General features: G+C 42.6%; 2 protein-coding genes across 3 annotated transcripts in view; one reads left to right on the top strand and one right to left on the bottom strand.

The window, feature by feature from the left end:
- Window positions 1–22,717, bottom strand: part of elna (elastin a) — a 54,191-nt gene that overhangs the window by 23,759 nt on the left and 7,715 nt on the right. For both annotated transcript variants that reach the window (XM_085796552.1, XM_085796553.1), the window contains exons 2-14: window positions 19,931–19,999; window positions 19,583–19,627; window positions 18,269–18,349; window positions 17,720–17,746; window positions 4,757–4,816; window positions 4,497–4,568; window positions 3,530–3,559; window positions 2,377–2,451; window positions 1,857–1,931; window positions 968–1,015; window positions 799–861; window positions 535–567; window positions 353–430 (exon numbers count right to left, since the gene is read on the bottom strand). In XM_085796552.1, coding sequence (XP_085652678.1) covers window positions 353–430; window positions 535–567; window positions 799–861; window positions 968–1,015; window positions 1,857–1,931; window positions 2,377–2,451; window positions 3,530–3,559; window positions 4,497–4,568; window positions 4,757–4,816; window positions 17,720–17,746; window positions 18,269–18,349; window positions 19,583–19,627; window positions 19,931–19,999 — 756 coding nt within the window. The remainder of the gene's footprint in view (window positions 1–352; window positions 431–534; window positions 568–798; window positions 862–967; window positions 1,016–1,856; window positions 1,932–2,376; window positions 2,452–3,529; window positions 3,560–4,496; window positions 4,569–4,756; window positions 4,817–17,719; window positions 17,747–18,268; window positions 18,350–19,582; window positions 19,628–19,930; window positions 20,000–22,717) is intronic.
- Window positions 14,040–22,717, top strand: part of LOC146976627 (BICD family-like cargo adapter 1) — a 165,413-nt gene continuing 156,735 nt past the window's right edge. The window contains exon 1 of the mRNA XM_085796557.1: window positions 14,040–14,054. The gene's annotated coding sequence lies outside the window, so the exon portion shown is untranslated. The remainder of the gene's footprint in view (window positions 14,055–22,717) is intronic.

Here is a 22,717-nt window from a genome sequence, read left to right as displayed (position 1 = left end):
AACATGATAACAATGAGGAGGAAGTGCAACAACTAAGTTTATAACATGTCAAACATTCATTATTTAAGATAATCCTCATACTTTAATCCATTCACTTGACTTGACCTAGTCCATGTTTCTTGAACTTTTTTTTTAAAGTAGCATTGCAACAAGAGCATTCATTTTCAGTTTGTTTGTGAACAGCTGTTGAAGTTTGGTGCATTTTATTTGTTTGAACTACAGGTGCTACAGTACTTTCATCTGTAGCACCTGCTACAGTAGCAGGTGTCCATTGGTTATCAGGTCATAAGGACGGTCACGTGATAATGCGACTTCCACATAACGGTAAAGTTAGTCTGGATTCAGATCTCACCTTGCACTTTGGGTGATTTGAGGGGGTATCCATGGAAAACTCCTGGCTGCATCGGTCCACCATACCCACCACGTCCTCCTGTGTCAGAGGATACTCATTTAAACCTTGATCAGCTGTAATGCAGTAAAACACAGAGCTACAGTATTTGTTTGTATTAAAGCAATAATCAAAAATGAAGTCACCTGCTCCTGGACCTCCTTGTCCTCCACCACCGACTGCATGAGAAACATCACAGCATCCAATCAGACACATCATGATCTACTTTTTTACATAATTTTTTCATTTATCTTTTGTTTTTAAGCGTTTCACTGACGATATCTAGCATATTTTTTGTTGGGAAATTGTTTATAGAGTGTACTGTATCATCATAGAACTGCTATTTTTCCCATGTAGCATTCAATGACGCTGAGTAGTTCAACACTGATGAATAAGGCCTGAAAACTTACTTGACTTTGGATTCAGGCCAGTGCCCGTGGCTACTCCAGGCAGAACTCCACGTCCACCGAACCCTGACGGAGCCATAAGAGAGCAGAAAACCAGCACATTGAACAGCACTTGTTTTCAACACTGACTATATGTAATACTGCATGAGGTTAATCAATGAGAGAGACACACCTTTTCCTGGCACCAGTCCACCTTGGTAAAGTCCGGGCACACCCACACCTGCCACAGCCACATGAGAGAGGACATTACTGCGCTTCTGCATCCACATTCAGATACATTTGAAGGAATCTGGCATAAAGAAGCAGCAATAACACAATGATGACCAGGACAATGACACGCTTGTCAGTCATTCTAACAGAACACCATCACAATACGGTCGCAGCAGTGAAGCCAGACAGGATACAGTAAAGTGGGGACGATGCTGCTGGCAGCTTACAAGACTGGTTATTTATTGGCTTTTTCATGCAACTATTGATTGCACCTGCAGATGTTTTATTGTGTTTGGCTTCAACTCTAGAAATAAAGTAGTTCTGTTGTGAATTTTTATTTCAGCAGGAAAGTAGTTACATTTCTACAGAACGGGCCAATTTCTTAAGAGCTAGGTGTATTTTAAGAAATCTTAGGTTTGCTCTTTCTGTTATATTCATCTACTGAAGAGACATTGCGACGTGCTGGAAGATGCATTTAAGTTTAAAGTTTGCACATATTTTTATTTAAAGGTTGTTTTTTCCCCTTGTTTCTGCCTTTCTTTAAATGCAATACAATCTAAACATCTAATCACATCAACAACATAGCTGCAATATGAAAACACGAGTATACGAATACACATAAAGCTAATTTAGCTAATCTCACATTGTTTTTTATTGTTGGTCCTCAAAAAAGAAGACCCCGGTTTGGTCAAACATTATTAAATTACAAATCTTTTATTTATTTATTTTTTGCAGTGGCGCTGAACACCTGCCATGTGCAAATGAAAATGAACTTGATGTGTCTCTGCTGCCTTGTGAACAACGTCCTGTCTGCCTTCAGCTTTATGAGTTTATTGTTGAATCTACAAAACCTGGCACTTTGGCAGCTTTCTTTCCAGCACCAGCACCCGCCCCTCCTGGAAGGCCTGTTTGAGGAATAACAGGTACTGAAGAGAAAAAAAAAAGAAAAAAGATAAAATGTTACTTGGCCCGTTGAGGGAGTATGACAAATATACAGTGTGAAAAACATTGCCCATGTTCTTTCACGTCCAGGTGCCGAGTCCAAACAACTGAAAGTGTAATTCCAGCCTCCCAGGGACACTGTTAACAGCTCTCTCTAAAACTGTTACTTTATTACATTAGGAAAAGTACTATGTTTGGAGCCTGGATTTGGCTCTGGATCAGGTATATCATTTCCACTTTACCTGATGAAGAGCCAGTTTGGGCTCAAATTGTTGTACTTGGGACACACAAATCACTTTATGACAAAAGTAATCACAAGGCTGTAACTAAAACCGGTTTGACCTCTGTCTTCAAAAATAACAGTGCAAAACAAACAGAATAATGTGTTGAATGATGTTTTGTGTCGTGTGTGTGTGTGTGATAACTTGCCTCCAGCGGGCACAGCCGCTCCGGTTCCTCCAGCTCCAGGACCTCCACCTGCCCCGAGCACTGGTCCTCCTGCTCCTATTCACATACACACACACACACACACACAATGCCTGGACATCAATATAAAATATGAATATACCATTTCAGTTCTGCTGTTAAACTCACAGTTAGTTGAACACCAATGCAACACAACTTTTCTGTAGCTGTTTATCCACTGACCACTAGAGGGCCCTGTGATACAGAGCAGAAGTAAAGAGCAGGTTTGTGTCTGGGGCTCCTCAGCAGGGAGCCAGACCCTTCAACTGACCAGGGGTACTGAGAGTAGCTAATCTGGTCCTACTAGTCTGTCATCACCACATGATCAAAAGCAACATGGCCGATGTTTAATCTAATCAGGAGCGGCAGCCTGCATGCATGGCATTTGCCTTGCCTCATCAAATGCCTCATTTCTTTGGCTATCCCCATCGTGGAGGAAATGAGCTGTCAGCCTCACTTGTAAGAGACTTTGGCAGCAGAATAAAACACATCCATTTATTTGTTTAAACCGTTTTTTTTTCTTCTCTCTTTCATTTTTTAATCATAAATTCCCCATACTTTTGCCGGACAGACGTTGCGCACTGCCTGTAAGTATGTGGCCTGGGAGATTCGGTGAGTAAAAGTTTGGCAAAGGGATGTTTTGTTTTATCTGTGCTCTTTCAGAGGAACGGGTTGTTATTTTGAGTGTCATGAAAAGAGCGCAGACTGATTCTGGGGACTCGAAGGTTTCGTCATTGCCAACCAATACTTAAAGAGTAGGCTCGTTGCCATAGTGCAGTCCTGGCCATGAGTGGACCCTCCAGAGTTCACGCTTAATCAGCTTGTCTAATTTAAAGCAAATCATGTGCTCACGGAGAGCGCAGAGCTTTAAGGTCGTGCTCGGGCTCTGCTGAAGTTCAAACTGTCCGGGGTTTGCAGGTACATGATAAAATTGTACATGTGCCTGCCAAACTGTGTTTTTCATGCTGAGTTACTATTAATGTGAAACATTCATTTTGGCTTTCTCACAACATGCAAGCATGCCGATCTTTCAAAAAGTTCTGAAAGGCTTCGTGTCAGTATTCGATACAGTTCAAGATTGTACAGTAGTCTGTCATCGGGCCAGGAATGAGATTACCTCCTTGTGGTAGCAGATGGCCTCCTGCACCTGTGGAACAACCAGCATTTCGGCAGTATTTGTTAATACCAGAGATTTAGGGTTTAACAATCAAAGAGCATTAGAAGAAATCTTCTTTTGGTTTTTGTTTTTAATGACACAGCAGGAAGTGATTTTAGTGTGGGACAATGCCAGGAAGGCAGGAAGACGAGCACTGCAGCCTGTGTGAAGACGGAGGTGACGATCCATCTAAATGTTACACCATGGATCTTTCAGCACAAGCCAAAGAGCCAAAGTTAGGAACCTTGAATCTCAGGCTGAGTTTTCTATGGAGAGGTTGAAACTGATCACTCCCCCGCAATCAAAACAAACAACTCAAAACAAGTAAGTGGAACATAATCAGCGGTTTACGCCAACAACCAATATTCCATCATCGTGTTTGATGACCCCCAGTTTCCATCCCCATCAGTGAGCCCTCGGCGCTGCACTTTGTTTAGAAATCAGGGGAAAAAGCACTCCACTGACTGTGATCTCTTCACTTTTGTTTGCGTCCAAAGGAGGAATCCATAAACAAAAGATGTCAGGATTCAAACCCACAGCAAGTAACTGATGCACGCACGCCTCTTACATTCTTAATAAAGTAATAAGAGATACATCAGTATTAAATATCTGGTTTGTGTTCTGTTGTTGTGCAATCCATTTCTTCTGAATCACTGTTCCTGACATATTAGAAATGATTTGATCAGAGTTCAGTTTCTTGTGTAAATATACTCCAGGCAGTAAAGCCCTCAGAGGTCCGCTCCAGTAGAGCTACAAAACACACCAGGGGCCTGACACACACCCTCATCTCTCCCTTTCTTTTGAGAAAACTGGACAAACATCAACACGTCTGGGGTCTGGATGAAGAAAAACCAATATGGCAAAATGTGAAATTGCTTTAAAAATGCATTTCACTGCATTAGACATCTAAGTAAAAAGGAAGGTGTACCTCTTTTGGCAGCTTTTTGTCCAACTCCTGGGAAGAAGCCCCCAGCGCCTCCGCCATATCCTCCATAACCACCTAAATGATATGAATAGACAAAGGTGAGCAAACTTTTACAAGATATTTTATATCTTTGTTGTGAAGCCTTTGTGAGAAGTCTTATTAAACTGAGAATATCATTTTCTAAGCTGCTGCCAATCACATTCTACACCTTTGCTTGGACATACAACCAGTTCTCATTTTATTTCCAGTGTGAAAATACTCACCAAGTCCACCAGCCCCTAGTCCACCAGCCCCAAGTCCACCAGCTCCTAGATTGCCATAACCTTGATGGGAAAGAAAATTAAATGAGAAAGAAATAAAGTACAGATGTGTCACGGAAAGTCAAGGAAAAAAGACAACATTCGTGTAACTTTATTATAGCTCCAGCTATAATGAGTTATAAGTAAATTATTCAGCAGTAATTACCCTTCAATAAAAACAACCCATCACTCAATCTATCATCAAAACATTTTCCCAGGGCCTGCAAGTACTACAAACTCCAGATGAAAAAAAATAAAATAAAAAAATCGAGCATATGAAATATGACAAAGTCATGTGTGCGTAATTAAATGTGATTGAAAACACTCACATTTATGTTTCTAGAGCCAAGTACTGCACCTTAGGCACAGGGGAGAGAGCTGACCCCCACTGAATAAGAAACATGATAGACATAACATAGTTGTCTTCTGCTTATGCTGTATTCTAAACACTGGAGGTAGCAGTCTGTTCTGTGTGAGACAAAAAGCCCCAAACTAATCCATGGGCGGCAAAAACCTTTGGCCTGACTTGGTGTATGAATAAAGTCATATCCCTGCTTGGGTCTCTGCATACTACAAGTCCAAAATGTGAGAACAAGATAGGGAAATGGAAAAAGTGGGGAAAGGACATGGAACACAACGCTGACCACCTGCATGTATTGAGAAAGACCGGAAGACCCTTAAAATCAGGAGCCCACTGTGCTCAAGAACATTTAGGGAATATTGAAGTACATTATGTCATTAATATGTTCTGTTATTTCTGCCAGAAATCTTGAAACGTGTGCATTCATAATTGCCATTGGAAGACAAAACTGAAAAATGTTCTTGGTTGCTTTGGTTGTGTGTCGTGGCCCCGGCTCAAATAAACAGATAAAACCAACTGCTAAGTTTCCTAGAGGAGTGAAGAATCAAGTGGATGTCAAGCCTGATGTAAAAATTAAAAATCTAAAAAGAAAACATAATCAGAAAACATAACTTCACTGACCTTTGATTTGTCAGACATGGAAAGTACAAGTCTTTTCAATGAAACGTGCCAAAAAAAAAAAGAAAAAGCAATTGACGGTGACATATTATTCAAATCTAGATTGGTTAAGTTGAACACAATTACTTCCAGATAACTGCTTAAATGATAAATGCCTACCCTGAAGAACTAACACATGGGACGCCATATGTTTCTGAACTGCTGGTCACATGATTCTTTTGTATTACAAAAAGCTGCGAGTTGAACAAGTTCCCCAATCAGACACAAACACACAGGGCTAATGATTGTTTCTGGAAGAAGAAAAAAAGAAAAAGGGGAGAAATGTAAATAGAGCCAACACACTTGTCCACCAAGGAACTTGTTTTCATCAACACTTGGAAGCCAAAAACATCTGGGGTGAGAACAACTTCACATGGGAAACGAGCCGAACCGAGATAGAGAGAGATGACAGCAGTCCATCAAACAGTGTCCGAAGTGCAGGTACTAATAGCGACAAGGAAGAGGAAAGTGAGACGGAGAGAAAGATGGAAGTGTGGTGTTTCATGACCCAGTCAAAACAAATGTGGGCACCGGCTCTGCCAAGGGCTTGGCAAACAGGCCGAGCATGCAACACGAGCCCAGACGCTAAGCTAAGCGTCCTTGTGCTTAATCCATCACCTTCGACGCGTTCGGCTCGATTCTCCTCGATTGCTCAACCATCCCCAGACACACCTTGAAGCAATAATAACAGCAATCAATTCTTATATAAATCAGACTGATCTAGGGCTTTCTCTTCTCCCAGTGCCTCGCGCTCTGACACAAGGAATTTGTATCATTTGTCTCATTTTTATCAGCGAAGCTCCACATACCGTAAAAAAACGCTCAGGAATTGACAGAAAACTGACACAAAACAAATGAGTTACAAGATATATGGGACGCTGCAGATGCTCAAAAAGCCCCTTGAAATAACCGTGCGCTGGCTCCAGGAGTTGCGTTAAAGCGGCGGTGCTGTCTGCTCTCGTGACGTGTAACGCGATTGTCGGTGCGATTGTTGGAAATATACGACGCAGCCTGCGCAAACGGAGAGATTAGGGATGTCAAAGGAAGACATGAGCGCCAAGAGGAGAGAGAGTGAAGACAGCCAGACCCGTGGAGACGTTTAGCTGATTCATCTGTCATCTGGCCCACCTGTGCTCACATGTGCATGACCCAACCTGGCCCTGGCAGCCCCGGCCCCGGCTCACAGTCCACCATGCAGCAACCTGCCACGTTGAGCCTCCGGGCCTCTGATTTGAGATGAGGAGACAAGATGCAGACACGCAGAAGTGTCTACAGTATGTGTGTGTGTATGTGTGTGTGTGTGTGTGTGTGTGACCATGAGTCCAGGCCTTGGGCAGACATGAGGTTCAGACATGGAAGAAAGGAAGAGAGGCTTTATTTTCTGTGGTTCTGACATCACTAGACACGGGGAAAATAAAATGCGCTCATGTGAAAAAAATACTACCCTGGAGGTTGTGTGTTTTTCAGGGTCACTGTGAGAGGACACGCTAAGAAAAATCTGGACTTTTTGTCGGACCTGGCATTCCAAGCGCTGATTGTATTTTTGGGAGATGGAGGAGTTGGGTGTTTTTGTACAAAAAGCTCTCTGTTTAGCCGTATTTACACCATCCTGTCAGCTCTAAGGAGCATGCTTTTGTTGGACTGCCATCATTACAGCACGTCAGCTCACACAAATAGCCCTGTCTTAGCTCACACATTATTGGAAGTCTACACCAATGTTGTTTGTTGTCATGAACCACACACATGGAAAGTCTGCACGGCGACCTTGATAGCCAATCATTGCTTTTCTTTGGTGCTGCTCCCAGTATTTAGTTGATTGCTGACAAGCCGGGGGGATTTCTGCCCGCTAATGTAGTGGCTAATTTTTTCTAGGTGACCCTCAAGGCAAAGTGGGAAGCCTGGGAGACCACTTGAAACGCCAGCTGCCTTTGGACCTTGGACAAAGGAACCCTACAAAAGGTCAGTGCTCTGAATACAAGATGGAAGGGACAGAAACCTAATACTACACAGGAGGGAGAACTGGGGGCCAAGGAAATTGGAAGGTAAGTGATGCAGTAAGGCAATGCATCATAGTTTCCTCCATTTAGATTTCTAAAAAAAAAAAAAAAAAAAAAGTGACAGGAACATGGTTTACTAGCCAGTTTCCATTCAGAAAAGACCACTGGCTTTCACAGTGGACAAGTGCACCAGCAGCAGGTTGTCGAGGTGAAATTTGGGATGGTGTGGTGGCAAATAATTGAGCGTCACCCAGCGGCGGTGATTCATTCGCGGCCGCTGGTTGGGGGGGGAATGACCTCAGCGAAGTGTACACACACAAGAACCTTCTCCAACACAAAGAGGAGTCTTGTTTTCAGACGGATCGAAAATGTGACGAGAGGATGAAGCTACCGTAATCCGCCGCCTGCTGCTTGCAACCGTGTCAAGTGCCTCGGTGTTAAAAAATGAAGACTGACGCTGGACCGAGATGGGGGCCGGACGGACGGACGGACGGACGGCAGCGCCAGCCCCTTCAGCCGCCACCAGTCATGTTCTCCAACAACTCCGGGTCCAGTGCAAAGCGGTGGACATGAGCCAGTGTGAACAGGAATATCTGGTTTCAATCTTACCACTGAAATGTCTCGCTCATTCTCCATTGGGGTTAGGTAAGGTAATCGTCTGTTTCAGAACCAGAGGAATACAAGAGACATTAATCAAAAACATTGTTTTCCCCTCTCGGTCTCGTTCTCTTGCTCTTGTTTTCCCCCCGATTCTTCGACTTTCCCCCCTCGCTCCCGTCTCTTCCAAACGCTGTCTACGAGGTTGCGTTGACCAGACACGAGGTGTTAATGGCAGCAACCAGAGGAAGCCAAACGTGAGAAGTAAAAGACGGATTTGCTCGCTCATTTCCATCTCCTCCTTACCCCCCCACCTCCTTCTCTATCCCCCTTTCTCTCTACTTTGTGAACCAGCTGGGCCTGGTGAAGGGTTTAATTTAAGAGAGCAAAGAATTCCATGGCAGAGGTCCACCGTTACTGACGGCAGACGCTCGGAAAGCAGACTTTGGAGCTGGAGCGCTGGAATGTCCAGGAAATTTTTTTGCAACTTGTTTCTCATCGTATTCTTAGTTTTAGCACATATTCAATCAGGCGAGCGGTCGAAGACCAAATGTTTATTTACTGAGAAGCCAAGGGAGGAGATAACAACCCACACGTCTCTTCCATCCCTGTGAGTGACATGGAAACGAGGATGAAAGTAGTGTAGTAAGAATCACTGGAGAGGCTGCAGAAGAGTGAAAAAACTGGTCCTTGTGTTCAGCTAAATCAGTGTTTTTCAACCTTGGCGTCGGGACCCCATGTGGGGTCACCTGGAATTCAAATTGGGTCCCCTGAAAAAATGATGGATAATTATTTTTTTGAAACTAATTATTATTCTTTTTAAAATTTTGATTAAAAACACCACACACAATCTTAAACAACTGTATTCTATGCTTTCACTTTCTCGAATTTAAATTGAGCATCTTGATTGACGGCCATGGGGTCACCAGAAATTTGTGATGTCAAAATGGGGTTACGAGCCAAAAAAGGTTGGGAAACGCTGAGCTAAATACTGGATTTACTGTAAAACCATTAAAATCCACAAACATGCAAAGAGTAAAAGGCTAGAGGCAATAATACAAATGCTGTAATTTTCTCAAATGTGACGGAAACTCTTGATGATAGCTTCATCCTCAAAGGCTCCTCTGGACGTCGACCCCCTCCTCCTCGGAGCATCAACACTTTACTGTGACTGACAGGCCGATACCGTTCTTAGGCTATGGTCCCATATAAATTTTCACTTTGAAAGCTAAGCCCATCATTATGTCCTTCACTGTCATGACACCAGATCTTTATCAGTATCAAATTATCACACTGTTCCACTTCCAAGTTGGTGGATAGATTTGCATTCCTACGTGGTGACGCAGCAGGGACAAGCTGCATGGATGAAAGCGGCGGATGATGCGCGGCGCTGTAGTGATTCCAGATCGCGTGAGACAAGTGGACGCACTCCCGCCCCACCCCTCCCTCTTCCGTGACCTCCCCCTGCTCCTTGTCACTAACAGGTTCTCTGAGCTGTCAGTCACAAGGCGGCTCCGAGCTGTGAGAAGCAGGACCATGTTGGACTAATTAACCATTCACACAGTCATAGCGCTACACACCAAGCTCTCTCTCCCTCTCTTTCTCTCGCCAGTCGACTTTGGCGGCAAGCCTTTTATTGTTTTCGCTTTTCCTTTTCCATGGAGTCATTGACACTATCAATGAGAGGTCCCAAAGCCTCAGACTCTCCACTTTGCCAAATGACCCCAAGTGCAGAGCTGTCAGAGTTCCTACAGACAAACAAGGACAGGGTCTAAAGGTTGCCTCATACTCCGGCAGCTTCGCTCGTAGAAACAAAGCTGGACTTCCAAACTGCTATGTCAGTATAATCACTGTTGGTATGGGTGGGTGGTCATTATTTTTTACTTTTATAGAGGTAAAGTTTCATCATAGTGGAGAGAGAATGTGCTCTGTTTGGCTCTGTGGAAAGCACTTACACTCTGAAGGGTCTCACCACCAGCCCACGCACCTGGGCATCAGAACACACACATGCATGATTTCCGAGGCTTACAAATGGCTCCAAATTGACGGCAACTGTAAAAGTCACCATTACACGTTAATGCGGTTTACAAGCGCGGGCCAACGAGCCAAAACCCGGGGCTGCCTGTGCCCTGTGACGTCTGAGCGCATGGCTTACTTCAAACACATCTGTGCGAAAAGATCATTACCCCCGTCCCTAAATTCAAACTGCGCTAATTTGTACGCTGTGGCATTATGATTACACCACATCTACGGACTTTTGTGATGTCATTGTCTATGCTACAAGTCAGACGGAGCAGAACATGCTATGCTATAAGCTTTCAAACCTGACAAACATTTCTCTCCGTTGCTTGTTTCTGTGAGAGGTGAGAGTCTCTGCTTTTCTACTTTTCATCCACTTCTAAAAGGAATGTCACAGTTGCTCTGCCAACACCGAGCCCCTGTAGATGTCTGAAGAGTATCCTTAACCCGGAGCTCATACCATCGCCCATTTTAGCTTGGCACACTCACTTGAAGTATGTGCATAAAGGCATGCAGACAAGGTAGAGACAGACTGCAAAGCATTAGAGAAGCAAGAACACATTACAGTACATGTAGCACGCCGCTTTTTTTTTTTTTTTTTTTGTGGAAAATCTGCTCATTCATGATCAAAATGTTCCATGTCTATAGAAGTTCACCTCCTGAAAAAGTTACGTATAGGCTGCGAAAACCTGTCAACAAAAACGCATTCTGCCGCCATGGTATGTTAGAGTTGGCCAAGAATGTTTCCTCCCCCAGATGGTCCACATATGCATCGACCCGCTATTCCTCTGAATACTTTTCTGACAACTCAGGGTTGGGAAAAGAGACAAGTGTTCGACAGGTTGGCTCCAATCAAAACATGCAAATTCAAACAGTGACGTTAGATTCATTGAGCCGGCCTCAAAAGCATTTTCCACGTTCCTCTGTCATTATATCAGCTCTGATCACTGTGAGACATTCGAGATGCTCCACAAAAGAAACCAATTATGAACAAAAAAAGAAGATAAATTACATTGTTGATAGTGAAAAGGCTTATCTGGCTTTTTATTATTTAGATTGCATATGACATGTATGCAGTGGTATTGCTACATAAGGATTTACATAGGCCTGAATGGCCAGAGGTAAAAGCCACTTATCTCCAAACATAATGTATCATCATCTCTACATATGATCATAATCAGCCATGTCTCCAACATGGTCATGTATATACTGTATGCACCTTTTACCCTCTATCACCTCCAGCCAAACTCCTCCGATGTGGAACACATGCTATGTAATCAACTTGCACAATTAATCTGCTGTAAATTAAAATCTGAACTCAATTAATTGAGAAAACATCGTTGTAATTGGTTCGTCAGCCACACATACACAAATCTGGTTCTCTGATCTAACTGGTTTCAGTCCACTTCACCCAATGACTACAACAAGGTTTTCAAGCCCTGATCTGTCTTCATGGACTCTTAGGGAAATAAGAGCAATGAATTTCCCCATCACTATATAAACAACACTTAGACCATGCTGCCAGATGGACAAGGATAGTGGTCTACGCTCCAGACCTGCTGGCAATCGGAGCAGGGGAGAGGTTGTGAGACTGTGCCAAGGGATGGCTCATCATCTAACACGGTGAACATGGGAAAAAAACAAAAACACACACACACTGGGGGTAACTTGCTCACCAGAGAACAACATGACAGAGAACAGGCTGGTGAAGCGGCTGTGGAGCTGTTACTGAGTCATAGTGAAAGTATTGGTTCAGCACGGGGGGGAAATACCACAGTTAGAAAGTGTAATGTGTGGCATGCGTGAGTGATTAGAAGGCAATAAAAACTAATAAAGCCCTTATCTTATCTCACTTTTACTCTGATATAAATTTAATTCTCAAGATGAATTAGTGAGATCCTGCAGACGCTATAACAACAACAACATCTGGTGAAATCATACGAGAAAAATTGTTTGGGAAGTTAACAGGCATTTCCAATGTGAACAAATAAGCTGTGTTGGCTGCGTGCGTATATTGGGTGGGCTGTGGAGTCGAGGCAGCGGAGGCAGTGTGGGTTTGATATAAAAAAAAAGTTTCCTCTGCAGACAGCTCGGGTTCCAACGCGCTGAAAGCTTGGCACAGACGCTCAGTGTACGACAGATGGAGGAAAAGAAAAAGGTGGGCAAGAATAGAAGGACGAGCCGAACAAGCAGAAGTCGATTTACGGTGTGTGTGTGTGTGTGTGTGTGTGTGTCTACGCTGGGAGGGAAACGCTACGTCCCCAAGCTAATGTTCAAACACATATTAAGTATTTAGATGTGCTCAAACTGATGCACATTCGCATACAGATGCTTCCAGTCCCTGACAGCTCAGCGGACAGGTCTGAGCTCCAGTAATGAAAAACATATGTGCTCCTGGAGACTGAATCCCCCTCCAATCTCATCTTCTTTTGGCTAAACACTTTCATCCTCACCTCAATCTATCAGTCTCCCTTCTTTCAGCGAGCTCTCTAAGCATGTGTGTTGCACGGACAAAATGTGCATACAATGTTTTGTGTGTTTGTGTGTGTGTGTGTGTTGGTGAATGATGGAGTACGAGGATGACACGCAGTATATACGGTACGTTTGCATGAGTTATCGCTCCGTTCCATCCTCCTCGCTTCACGCCGTCTCTCTCCCTCTGTCCTCCCCATGTCTATTCTATCTTTCCACTTCTCGGCCGATCCCTCCACTCTTCCTGTTGTGAACCAGGCGAGTACGCTTAGTGCTTCTTCAAACGGTGACCCTGATATGAACCAAGGGGGGTTTGAAAATGGACCAACAGAATCAGGTGGACAGACGAAGCCATAAAGTGAGAAACAACATCGACGCAGTTGGTCACAGGCTGTGAAAACTCAAACCCACCCACCCTTGGTGTGCGATGGGAAGCCACGGCTGCAGGTCGGCCTGTCGTCACCGAAATCAGGATCCAAAACTTTCAGAACAGCATCAGAAAACACACTGTAATCCATCATTTTAAATTATATGTGTAATGCAGTTTGTACGAGCGCAATTTTATTTAGCATCTAATTGTCGGGAACATTTTCTCCATTTTATTTCATTACCTGATGAAATAAAATGACCTCAAATTGATATGTTTATCCAGCAGCAGTGAAGGGCCAAAATAAAGGTGAGGCAGGAAGTGTGGACTATATACACCCAGCTACTAGTTTATTTGGCACACTTATCTACAACTAATGCGCTCTAATAGAACAGCCATGCAATAAATCCTGCCTTTGTGAAGTCTGTTAGGAGGCTGTAGGTTTTGGTGCTGTTGAGCTGTACAGCAAAATAATGTTAGGATGAGTAGGCTCATGTTAACCAGCAGGGGTGGTCTTCCATGGTGGCATGGGGAGGCACCTGCCCCCCCAATGGTCATTGACTTGTGGTAATGTTAATCACTGTGAAAGCTCCTAACGACTCCTATGTTCACTGTAAAAAGCTATAAGCACTGACTCTGACTAAGGCTCTTTATCAACTCTGTACAGCAAACATCTTATAGTGTTCTGTCTATTAAATAAAGAAAATGGTTGTTCTCAATTTCACCATTTGAGTAATGCTTGTTCTGGTTATTCTGCATACATTGACTGACTGTTGCACAAAACACTGAGATGTTTATTGTAACTATTGAGCTGAGCTCTTACTGTACTACTGGATAAGAATATAAGATATTGCTGTTCATTGTGAGAATTTATCATGTTGCTTATTCTGCTTTTTGTTTATACAGTAACATAGAGTTGATTATTGATTGATTATAATCTTAATGTTGACACTGACAGCGGAAAATGAAAAGGTCATAGGCATCATAGGCATAGGCATTAATGCTGCCAATAAAAGCAAGATGAAGACATACTGTAAACAGTGTGTAACTGTACAATATAAATATTGAAGAGAGCAATCAGTGGCAGCCTTCATTTTTGTTACTTTTGGGCAGCCCCCCCAGATTCACTGTTGTTACCCCCTGTGCCCCCCACCAGAAAATACTCTGGACCCGCCCCTGTTAACAACTAAGCTCATAATATCAGCTTTATTTTGCTCTTATGGGAAACACTGGGGGACAGAGAGCCCACTTTCTTTTTTCCTTTTTTCTGAGAACTGTTAAAACCAACTTCCTTCTGATTGGTTTTCTTTTGGGCCGACTACAAAACAACAAAATTCACACCTGAACATTAATGACTTACGCCATGTGGGCTTCCCCCTCATGGGGCTTATGATGCAAAAGTTTAGGGAGGCCCGAAAACAACCCACTGCCAGGCAGCCTTCAGTGACTTTCCTTTAGTTATTGCCATTTTCGTTCGCACACAGACTTTATGAGCCTACACACTAATAAAGAGCTGAGTGCCAGCCATGTTCCAAATACTATACATACTCGCTCATAAAGGGGATCGGCAAATATTAGAAACTCAACGGCAGCTGTAGCATTCAATGCAATTATTATATGGTGTCTAGGCAGGTGGCACGGTGTTATGGTGGTTAGCACTGTAGCCTCTAAGCAAGAAGGTTTGATTCCTGGGGCCTTCTCTGTGGGTCTAAAGACATACAGTGGGTTGACTGGTGACTTTTGATTGCCTGTAGGTTTAAATTTATGTATGTGAATGTGTTTGTCTTATACTGTATAATGCAGGCAGAGAGATGCCAAATGAATTGTATGGAGATCCAGACGGCTCATGTACTTTTTCATTGCTCTACACAGTAAAGTGAACAAAGTGCTGTGTAACATTATGATCAGTTTTCAGACAGTGAGAAAAATAAATTGTCCTCAATTTGTATCGGTCGGAGTCCACTGGCAAGAGAGACACTGTGAGACATGTGAGATGTCCAGACGCATTCCTTCTCAATCTACACCAGACTCTTGTAATGGGACAATAAAAAGCGCAGCTACAGCTAAATCAGTAACCTCCGTGTTTCTCGTTAGTCCTCTTCACACTGCCTGAAAGTGACAAGAGGCGAGTCTTCCGAAGCCAAGTTTTGGGAATCACAGGGACTGAGTCCACCTTTGCTTGAGGGAACACAGGAAAGGAGACAGTGTCCAACAGCTGTTCAAAGGAAGAGCGCTCCTGCTCTCCTGCTCTCCAGCTTTCAGTGTATTGTCAAAGCTGGATGCTGACAGGCTTCACAATTAGTGTAAAATTTACAAGGTCTTGCATGAGCTACGCTGCAATTCACTGCAGTCACGCTACTCACATGGCCAGCTGCTGTTCTCCATTACTGGCCAGGCAAGGTGCGTATCTGGGGAATGCAATGTCACCGCTTGGCTTCAGCATGAGAGTGGTCATAGGAATGCAGCTCTCTGGATGTTTGTGTGAGTAGTTTACCTTTGTTTGCACTTGTGTCTCTTTAGTAGCAGATTTGGTAACACTTTATAATAAGTACACACTATTAAGCATTAGTTAAGCAATAATAAATACTGAATTCATCATTTATAACGCATGAATACTCATTAGTACTGTATGTAGTTTATAAATCATGTTTATAAACTACATACTAATGAGTATTCATGCGTTATAAATGATGAATTCAGTATTTAATGCTTAAATGTGTACTTATTATAAAGTGTTACCACAGATTCCTGATGAATACTGTATATAAGTGGTTATCAAAACAGGGATAATGATTTTCATTTTTCTTCCTTTTGTCTGTTTTGTGAGAGGTTTACCTAATGATGAGGTTAATTCGAATGACTCCAAGCGATATTCGTCTGATGGAGGAGAAATACATCACTCAATATGAATCATCACCTCTTCCCTGGAACCAAGTCAGTGATTCCCCAACACAGTCACAGTCATTAAGCGGAACATATTACAGCCCCTTAGTGAATTTAAGTCTCTTTCTTTGGTTTCAAAAATCTGTTAAGCCTCAGCTGACCTCTGGCTGTTCGCTCTGTGTTGGTTTGTTTGTTTTTACACTCAGCAGAGATTAGTGCGGAATGTGGAAAGGAACACCTGGACCCACATTTTAGAAAAAACACCAGGAGCTGCTCTTATAATATAAATCGACTGCTTCCCTTTTTCCCCAATAACATAATTTCTGCCCGGTGAAGGAGAAGGAGAACTCGAAGGCATACAAAAGCACACACATTATTTCCCAAGTAATGCTGTGCTGAATCCAGCCAAAGTCAACTTCCAGCATATACTGGATATTAGGTCATTTTCACACCGCGGCTCTCCAGGAACTCTGGTTTGAGGGCGGGGGTGTGGCTCTCCAGAGGGACCCTTCTGTAACGGGCTCCATGACTTATCAGGACTATAAGACGATGGCTTGATTGCTTATCTTTCTAAACACATAGAGGTACGCTAAGATAGTATCAGCGGTGCTTACGGAAATTAAATGATGGCTAAACATTGCTAAAGCACCGATACAGTCAGGCTGAAATACAGCAAAGGAAAATATTTACTGTACGGTATCGGAGAGACGGGCCGTGGTAAATTTCAACACGGAGGTTTCCAGATATTGTAAGGGTCTAACATTACAATAACATTAATCAGTGCTCTGGCACCATTGTTTGGCTGGCGTTGATGGCCGCTCGCACTCTGCCAATCATCACTCCTTCATACAGCTAAGGTGTAGGAGCAGCGGTCCCACCTAGACGGGACGCCCCAAACAGCTGCCGAGCCAGTGTAAACCAACCCTGACGAAAACACGGGGGTGATAAGGAAAACTTGGTGACAACCAATCAAAAGACTGTTTCTGCACTGAGTCTGTGCAGGTCTGTCGGTGCGAGGGTGTGATGTAGTCTACAGTATATGTACATTAACCTACTTCATCCACCCAGAACAATACGCTCTGTTTCCTTCCTTTCCAAGCACTTAAACATCATCTGTAATGCAGAGGAATTTTCCATGTTGTAAACAAAAGAAACCTGTTTCCCTCTTTTACAGAGGTGCTGTACATCATTCCTCTATAATGTAGGCTGAACATAAATATAGTATGGCTTCAAAACATTTCAGAAAACTGTCAATAGCTCATTTTTTTCCACAAGGAAATCTAGATTTATTACAGTATTTTATTTTTCAGTGATATTGCACTGCAAAAACTCTTACCAGGAACATTTGCCTTATAGTTGAAACAAATCTCATTATACTTAAGATAAGACTCATCACATAAAAAGTAGCTTGTTTTTAAGACACTTAGGTTCTTAGTTTTTCTTTCTTATTAAATGGAAAGAGATTAGTTTTGAGTAGAAATTAGACATTTTGACAAGAAATAAGACAAATATTTTTGGAAAGATTTTGAGTTTTTGCAGTGTGTTTTATTACTTTACAGAAAGTTCCAACCTACCTGGTTTAGGAGGCTTTCCACCTTGTCCTGTAGGTTGAAAACAAGAGAAAGATGCTTGTGAGGCTTTTGCTCTGAAATATCAAAATCAAAATCTAATCTATGAGCATGCGTTACAGCTACAGTTTCCTGCAGCTTTTGCAACATTGTGAAATTGACTTTTTCAACCACAGTTTTTCTGCATTTCTGGCTTTTATTGGAAAGTTGATGGTGACGCTGACTGAGACACAAAACAGTTGGGAAAGAGGGCGATTATGACATTCAACAATGGTCCCCTGACAGAACCGAACCATGACGCTGTGGTTTTGTGGCACGTAGTGGAACGGTTTGTGTACCAGGCCACTCCAACAGCTACAAATGTTTGTCGAATGTTTGTCTTTGTGGAGACATTTGTGCCTGCTTTTGATTAATGGCTGCGTCGCTGAACAAAGCAGCCTGAATATGGAAAATGACAACAGCTACTCGAAGCAGCTGTTCACTGTTTGGCTTTCTTTAATAAACGAAATTATGGACTTTTTTCTTTGTTTTGTGGTTTTTGTTTTAACTTCATACCTGCGATGCCCAGGCCACCGGGTCCGACACCTCCTGGCACCAAACCACCTGCTCCTACGCCGTGGCCTCCACCTCCATAGCCTACAGAAATAAACACAGCCAGGTATGAATGTGATCAACACAGCCATCATCATCATCATTGTGGTCAACATTCATCAGCACCATCAACGGCGCTAACAGAGTTCATGTCATGTGGTCACATCACACTGTTACACTTATAGGAAAGGGTTTGTATGAGTGGAAGTTTCCAGGCCTAAAACCTCACAACATCTTCCAACAAACTGGCTTAACGTCAGTTTGTGGCTCCAAACGCGTTGTTTATTTCCACAGTAATATACCGAGAGTTTAATTCTTGAGCTTGCAGTGGTTTGACAAGGAAGCCTCAACATGTATTTTCCACCGAATCTGACACAAATCAAAGCTGAGTGTCGACAGGGAGTTTCTCTTTAGAGCAGCATCTGTTTACATGCACACATCCAACTAACAACTTTGAACCCATGATTCAACTCTCAGCTTCACACATCTCCTCATATTAGGTCTTCCTGCGCTGATGGCTCAGTAGTCCTATAGCTAAAAACAGAAAAACGGCAAACGGGGTAAAACTTGTCAGAAAATCGGGAGTCGCAGCCATGTGCCAAGACACGATGTATGGCCGGTGATCTGCTGCTGGCATCTGCTATGCATGTGCAAAATGACTAAATAGACTACTGTATGTGTGGCTGTGCATTAAATCCAATGGAGGAAAAATACATTTGATCAAACAATCAAAATACTCATTAGTATGTAGTTTATAAAAACAGTTAAAATTGTTTTACTCATCATTGATAAGCACTAATTGTATTTATAAACTACATACTAATGAGTATTCATGCGTTATAAATGAACAATTCAGTATTTATTAATGCTTAACTAATGCTTAATAGTGTGTATTTATTATAAAGTGTTACTTAAAGAGGGTATATAGGAGTTCAAGTAAAAAAAAAAAAAATCACACATGAGTTTCTGTATTTAATTAAAAAGATAAATAAATGATGAAAGAATAAAGTTCAATTGATTACTGAAACAACACATTAAGAACCATAATGCCTTCAACCGAACAATTCACTTATCACAAATTCACATCAGGGAGCAGGTGATCATTAAAAAAATTTTTTATTACATTTTTTATTAAATTTATGACATAAAAACAGTTTTAATTCTTTCTTTCACCTTAGTCCTTGCACTGATTTGTGACAAACCAGATGTGATTCTTAAAATATGTAATTTATACACAGGAGGGGGGGATCATAAATTATAAAATGTTTCTTTACTCACCTGCAGCTTTAGCTGGTTTATAGCCTGCAGGGACTCCTCCAGCACCTTGTAAAACAAACAGTCACACAATATGAAGTTAAGGTATGCCTGTACGTAGTGACGCAGCAGACGACTGGCCGCTTCATCATCATCACACCAGCTGAACTTCACAGTTTGTAAATATCTTTCATTTGAGTTCGCATCAAGATATTTTTATGCTTGTGTTTTGCTTTAGCGAAACCTGTGGTCTGCAGTAGTATTATTCACTCTTATACCTCTGCTAATGATGAGCAGCCTTTGTTTGTTGTGGCTACGTTCTGGATTATTTTTTGTTTAATCTGTCTAGACAGTCATCGGAGGCTCAGTTACCTGGATAGTATCCAGTTCCTGTTCCAGCACCTCCTGCTCCAATCCCAGCACCAGCTGGTATGTACACACCTGGAGCACACAACAGACAAAACAAAAGGTCATGACCAACATGGAGAACATTAGCCAAGACAGTTTTCGGCCATTAATGTTTCTTTTTTCTTTCTTTTTTTGCCCAGCATTTATAAACAATGACCCCATTCGTTGGACAAACATTCTCACACATTCATCATCCGTGACCCAGACAGAACAAGTGAAATCTGTCCTTGACGCTCAGACACATGCGCCTCAGGTCATGGAAGCCATGGTGTGTACACAATGAAGCATGAACACAGCAGTTCCAGACAGAGCCAGAGTAAAACCACCGCAAAAAAGAAAAAAAAAAAACAAGAAGAAAAACTTTACAGGCTTGATTAGGCGAAACTTCCAATTGTTTTCGTTCTGATGAGGTATTGCAGTTGGAAATCTTCTCTCGGAGAGCTGCCGCTGCCGCTGCTGCAACACTGTGAACACCGTCAACCCCCACCTTCATCCCCTAGCCTCATTTCCTAGCAGACTTCTGGCTGCAGACCAGAGTAACTCCTGAGATGGTCGTTCTGGATCCCAGACACGGTGGCCTCATGTGTGCAAGGAACAACAACAGAAAATAAAAGAAAGGGAGGATGAAAAAACGACTCCAGTTGTTCTGGGACGGCTAACAGCTATAAGTCCAACGGGACCTGTGAGCTAAGGCAAAAATTGCTAAGTTATGTTTTTTGAGGGCAAGCCTGGCTTTTATCATAAAATGGAGAGATCGGGGCTGCAGGATCGTGATGGTTATGTTTAATGGTTCTTACATGTGTTGGGGGGCCAATTAATTTGAACCACATGTCAAAGAAGTTCATGTGTTTATTAGCAAATACTGTGTGAACACGGCGTTTTGAGCTCCGTCCACCGAATGTGGCCATTAGGGGAAGGACATTACAAGGTATTACTGTCCGATCCAGTAGAACGAAAGATTTCCAACGCACGCCACTGAAAAACGCCAAAAAAGGAACAATGCGTTGCACTGAAGAAGGCTCTGACCTTTTCTCTAACAAACTCTGACATATTTATTGGGTTGGTGCCATAAAAGCATCATTTTCTGTTTCTGTTGTACAGCCAAGGTTAAGAAAATGAGCAGTGAGTGTCAATCAGTGGAAACCAATGAAATGCAAAATCCACCCCAGAAAAACATACCTAAGGAATCAAGTCTTGGATTGGGTTGTAAGGATGTTGTGACATATGCGAGATACTGCAAGATTTGAGATTAAAAAAGCATGTGATGACTGACTGGCAAAGACAATGAGCCATGAAGAATATTTTCTGTCATGAAAATCTACACTGCAAAATCAAAAAGTGTTGATATAACTGTCAAATTGTTTATGTTGAATTCAGCAAAGACAACACAGTGGTATTTACTTACACAGTCCAAAACTGAGCCCAAAATCTGATTGGGACTGGGATTTTTTCTGTGTGTCTGTTTTTGTTTAAGAGGAAAATTCTTTTCTTCTTGACCAAAGATGGTCAGCTGCAATGAAGGACAATTAGCCATGTCATTTTTTTTTTTTTTTTTAAATTTATTGTTCAGCTGCGGCATAAATGGGACCAGTCATTGTTATCCGTGACCACATGCTGAACTAATGGGACAGATGAGAAGGAGGCTGCCATTTAACTCAACCTGACAGCTAGAGGATCATGGAGCTGGACCATGGTGGAGCTGAGCACATTTCTTGAGGTTTGGCCTTGTCATAAACAAAAATCCTGCAGGCTAAAATGGAAATTAGGAATAAATAATAATGTCCAGTGTTCTGTGGTTGATTATCAAATGGCTAAATCAATATGTGTGTGTGTGTGTGTGTGTGTGTGTCCATGCTATTGGTTCCATGGGAGAGATCTTAGGTGCAGTGCTCCACACGGCGGAGGTGGAGTGATTGTTCTTAACTCTGCTCCTTTCGTTTCAGAATCAAAAGGAGGATTTCCTGTCTCGGCACTGCGAGCGAGGCAAGAGGGAGTGTGTGTCTGCTCCAGTTTTCCTTTTGCTTCGAATCCCATCGTGCTACTGTACCACTTTTACAGAGTGCATCAGGTTCACCGTGGCCACGCATCCAAATAAGGCACGCACTGACCTCTGCCAAGTGACCCGACCTACACCTCAATAAATTTGGAAGATTTCTTCATGATTGTCCTAATTATTGTCATCATCATCATCGTCATCATGCGCTTACGTTCCTTGTGAACTCAGCCAGGTCATGGGAATGTGCTGGAATGTGGGGGGAAAGACGAGATTGACTTGTGGAGCACGAGGGATTTAGACAAGGCAGAATTTATTTCTCAGTCGACTCCAGTCAAGAGTTTGCCCCGAGTGTTTGTGATATGATTAATGCTGGACTGGTGAATAACAAACAAAGAACGAAGAAGAAGATCTGAATATTTACTACCAGGCGCTGACTTTTATTAGTGATCTGATCTTACCGAACCACCGGTTAGAAGAAGCCATTACTTACAACTATATTACAGTTCTCAGCTTGGGGCAGATTCATTGCACTGGAGCACACAGACTGAGATGTGAGAGAATTTTATAATTTATGCTCGACAGCGTGTAAAAGCAAAGACAGGGAAGCGTCGATAAATTACTGCCTTGTAACAAGCTGCGGCGATTAATGAGCTCCCTTGTTATCGGTTAAATACAATGACTGTTGTGAACTGAGCTATTTTCTGTTTGCGGTTGGAGCCCAGAGTTGCTCCGAGCGCATTAAGAGGGCGATGACG

Source organism: Trachurus japonicus, chromosome 13 (assembly GCF_045865225.1).
Source record: "Trachurus japonicus isolate A0001 chromosome 13, Traja_1.0".
Lineage (NCBI taxonomy): Eukaryota > Metazoa > Chordata > Actinopteri > Carangiformes > Carangidae > Trachurus > Trachurus japonicus.
This window is presented reverse-complemented; position numbering and strand designations above follow the sequence as displayed.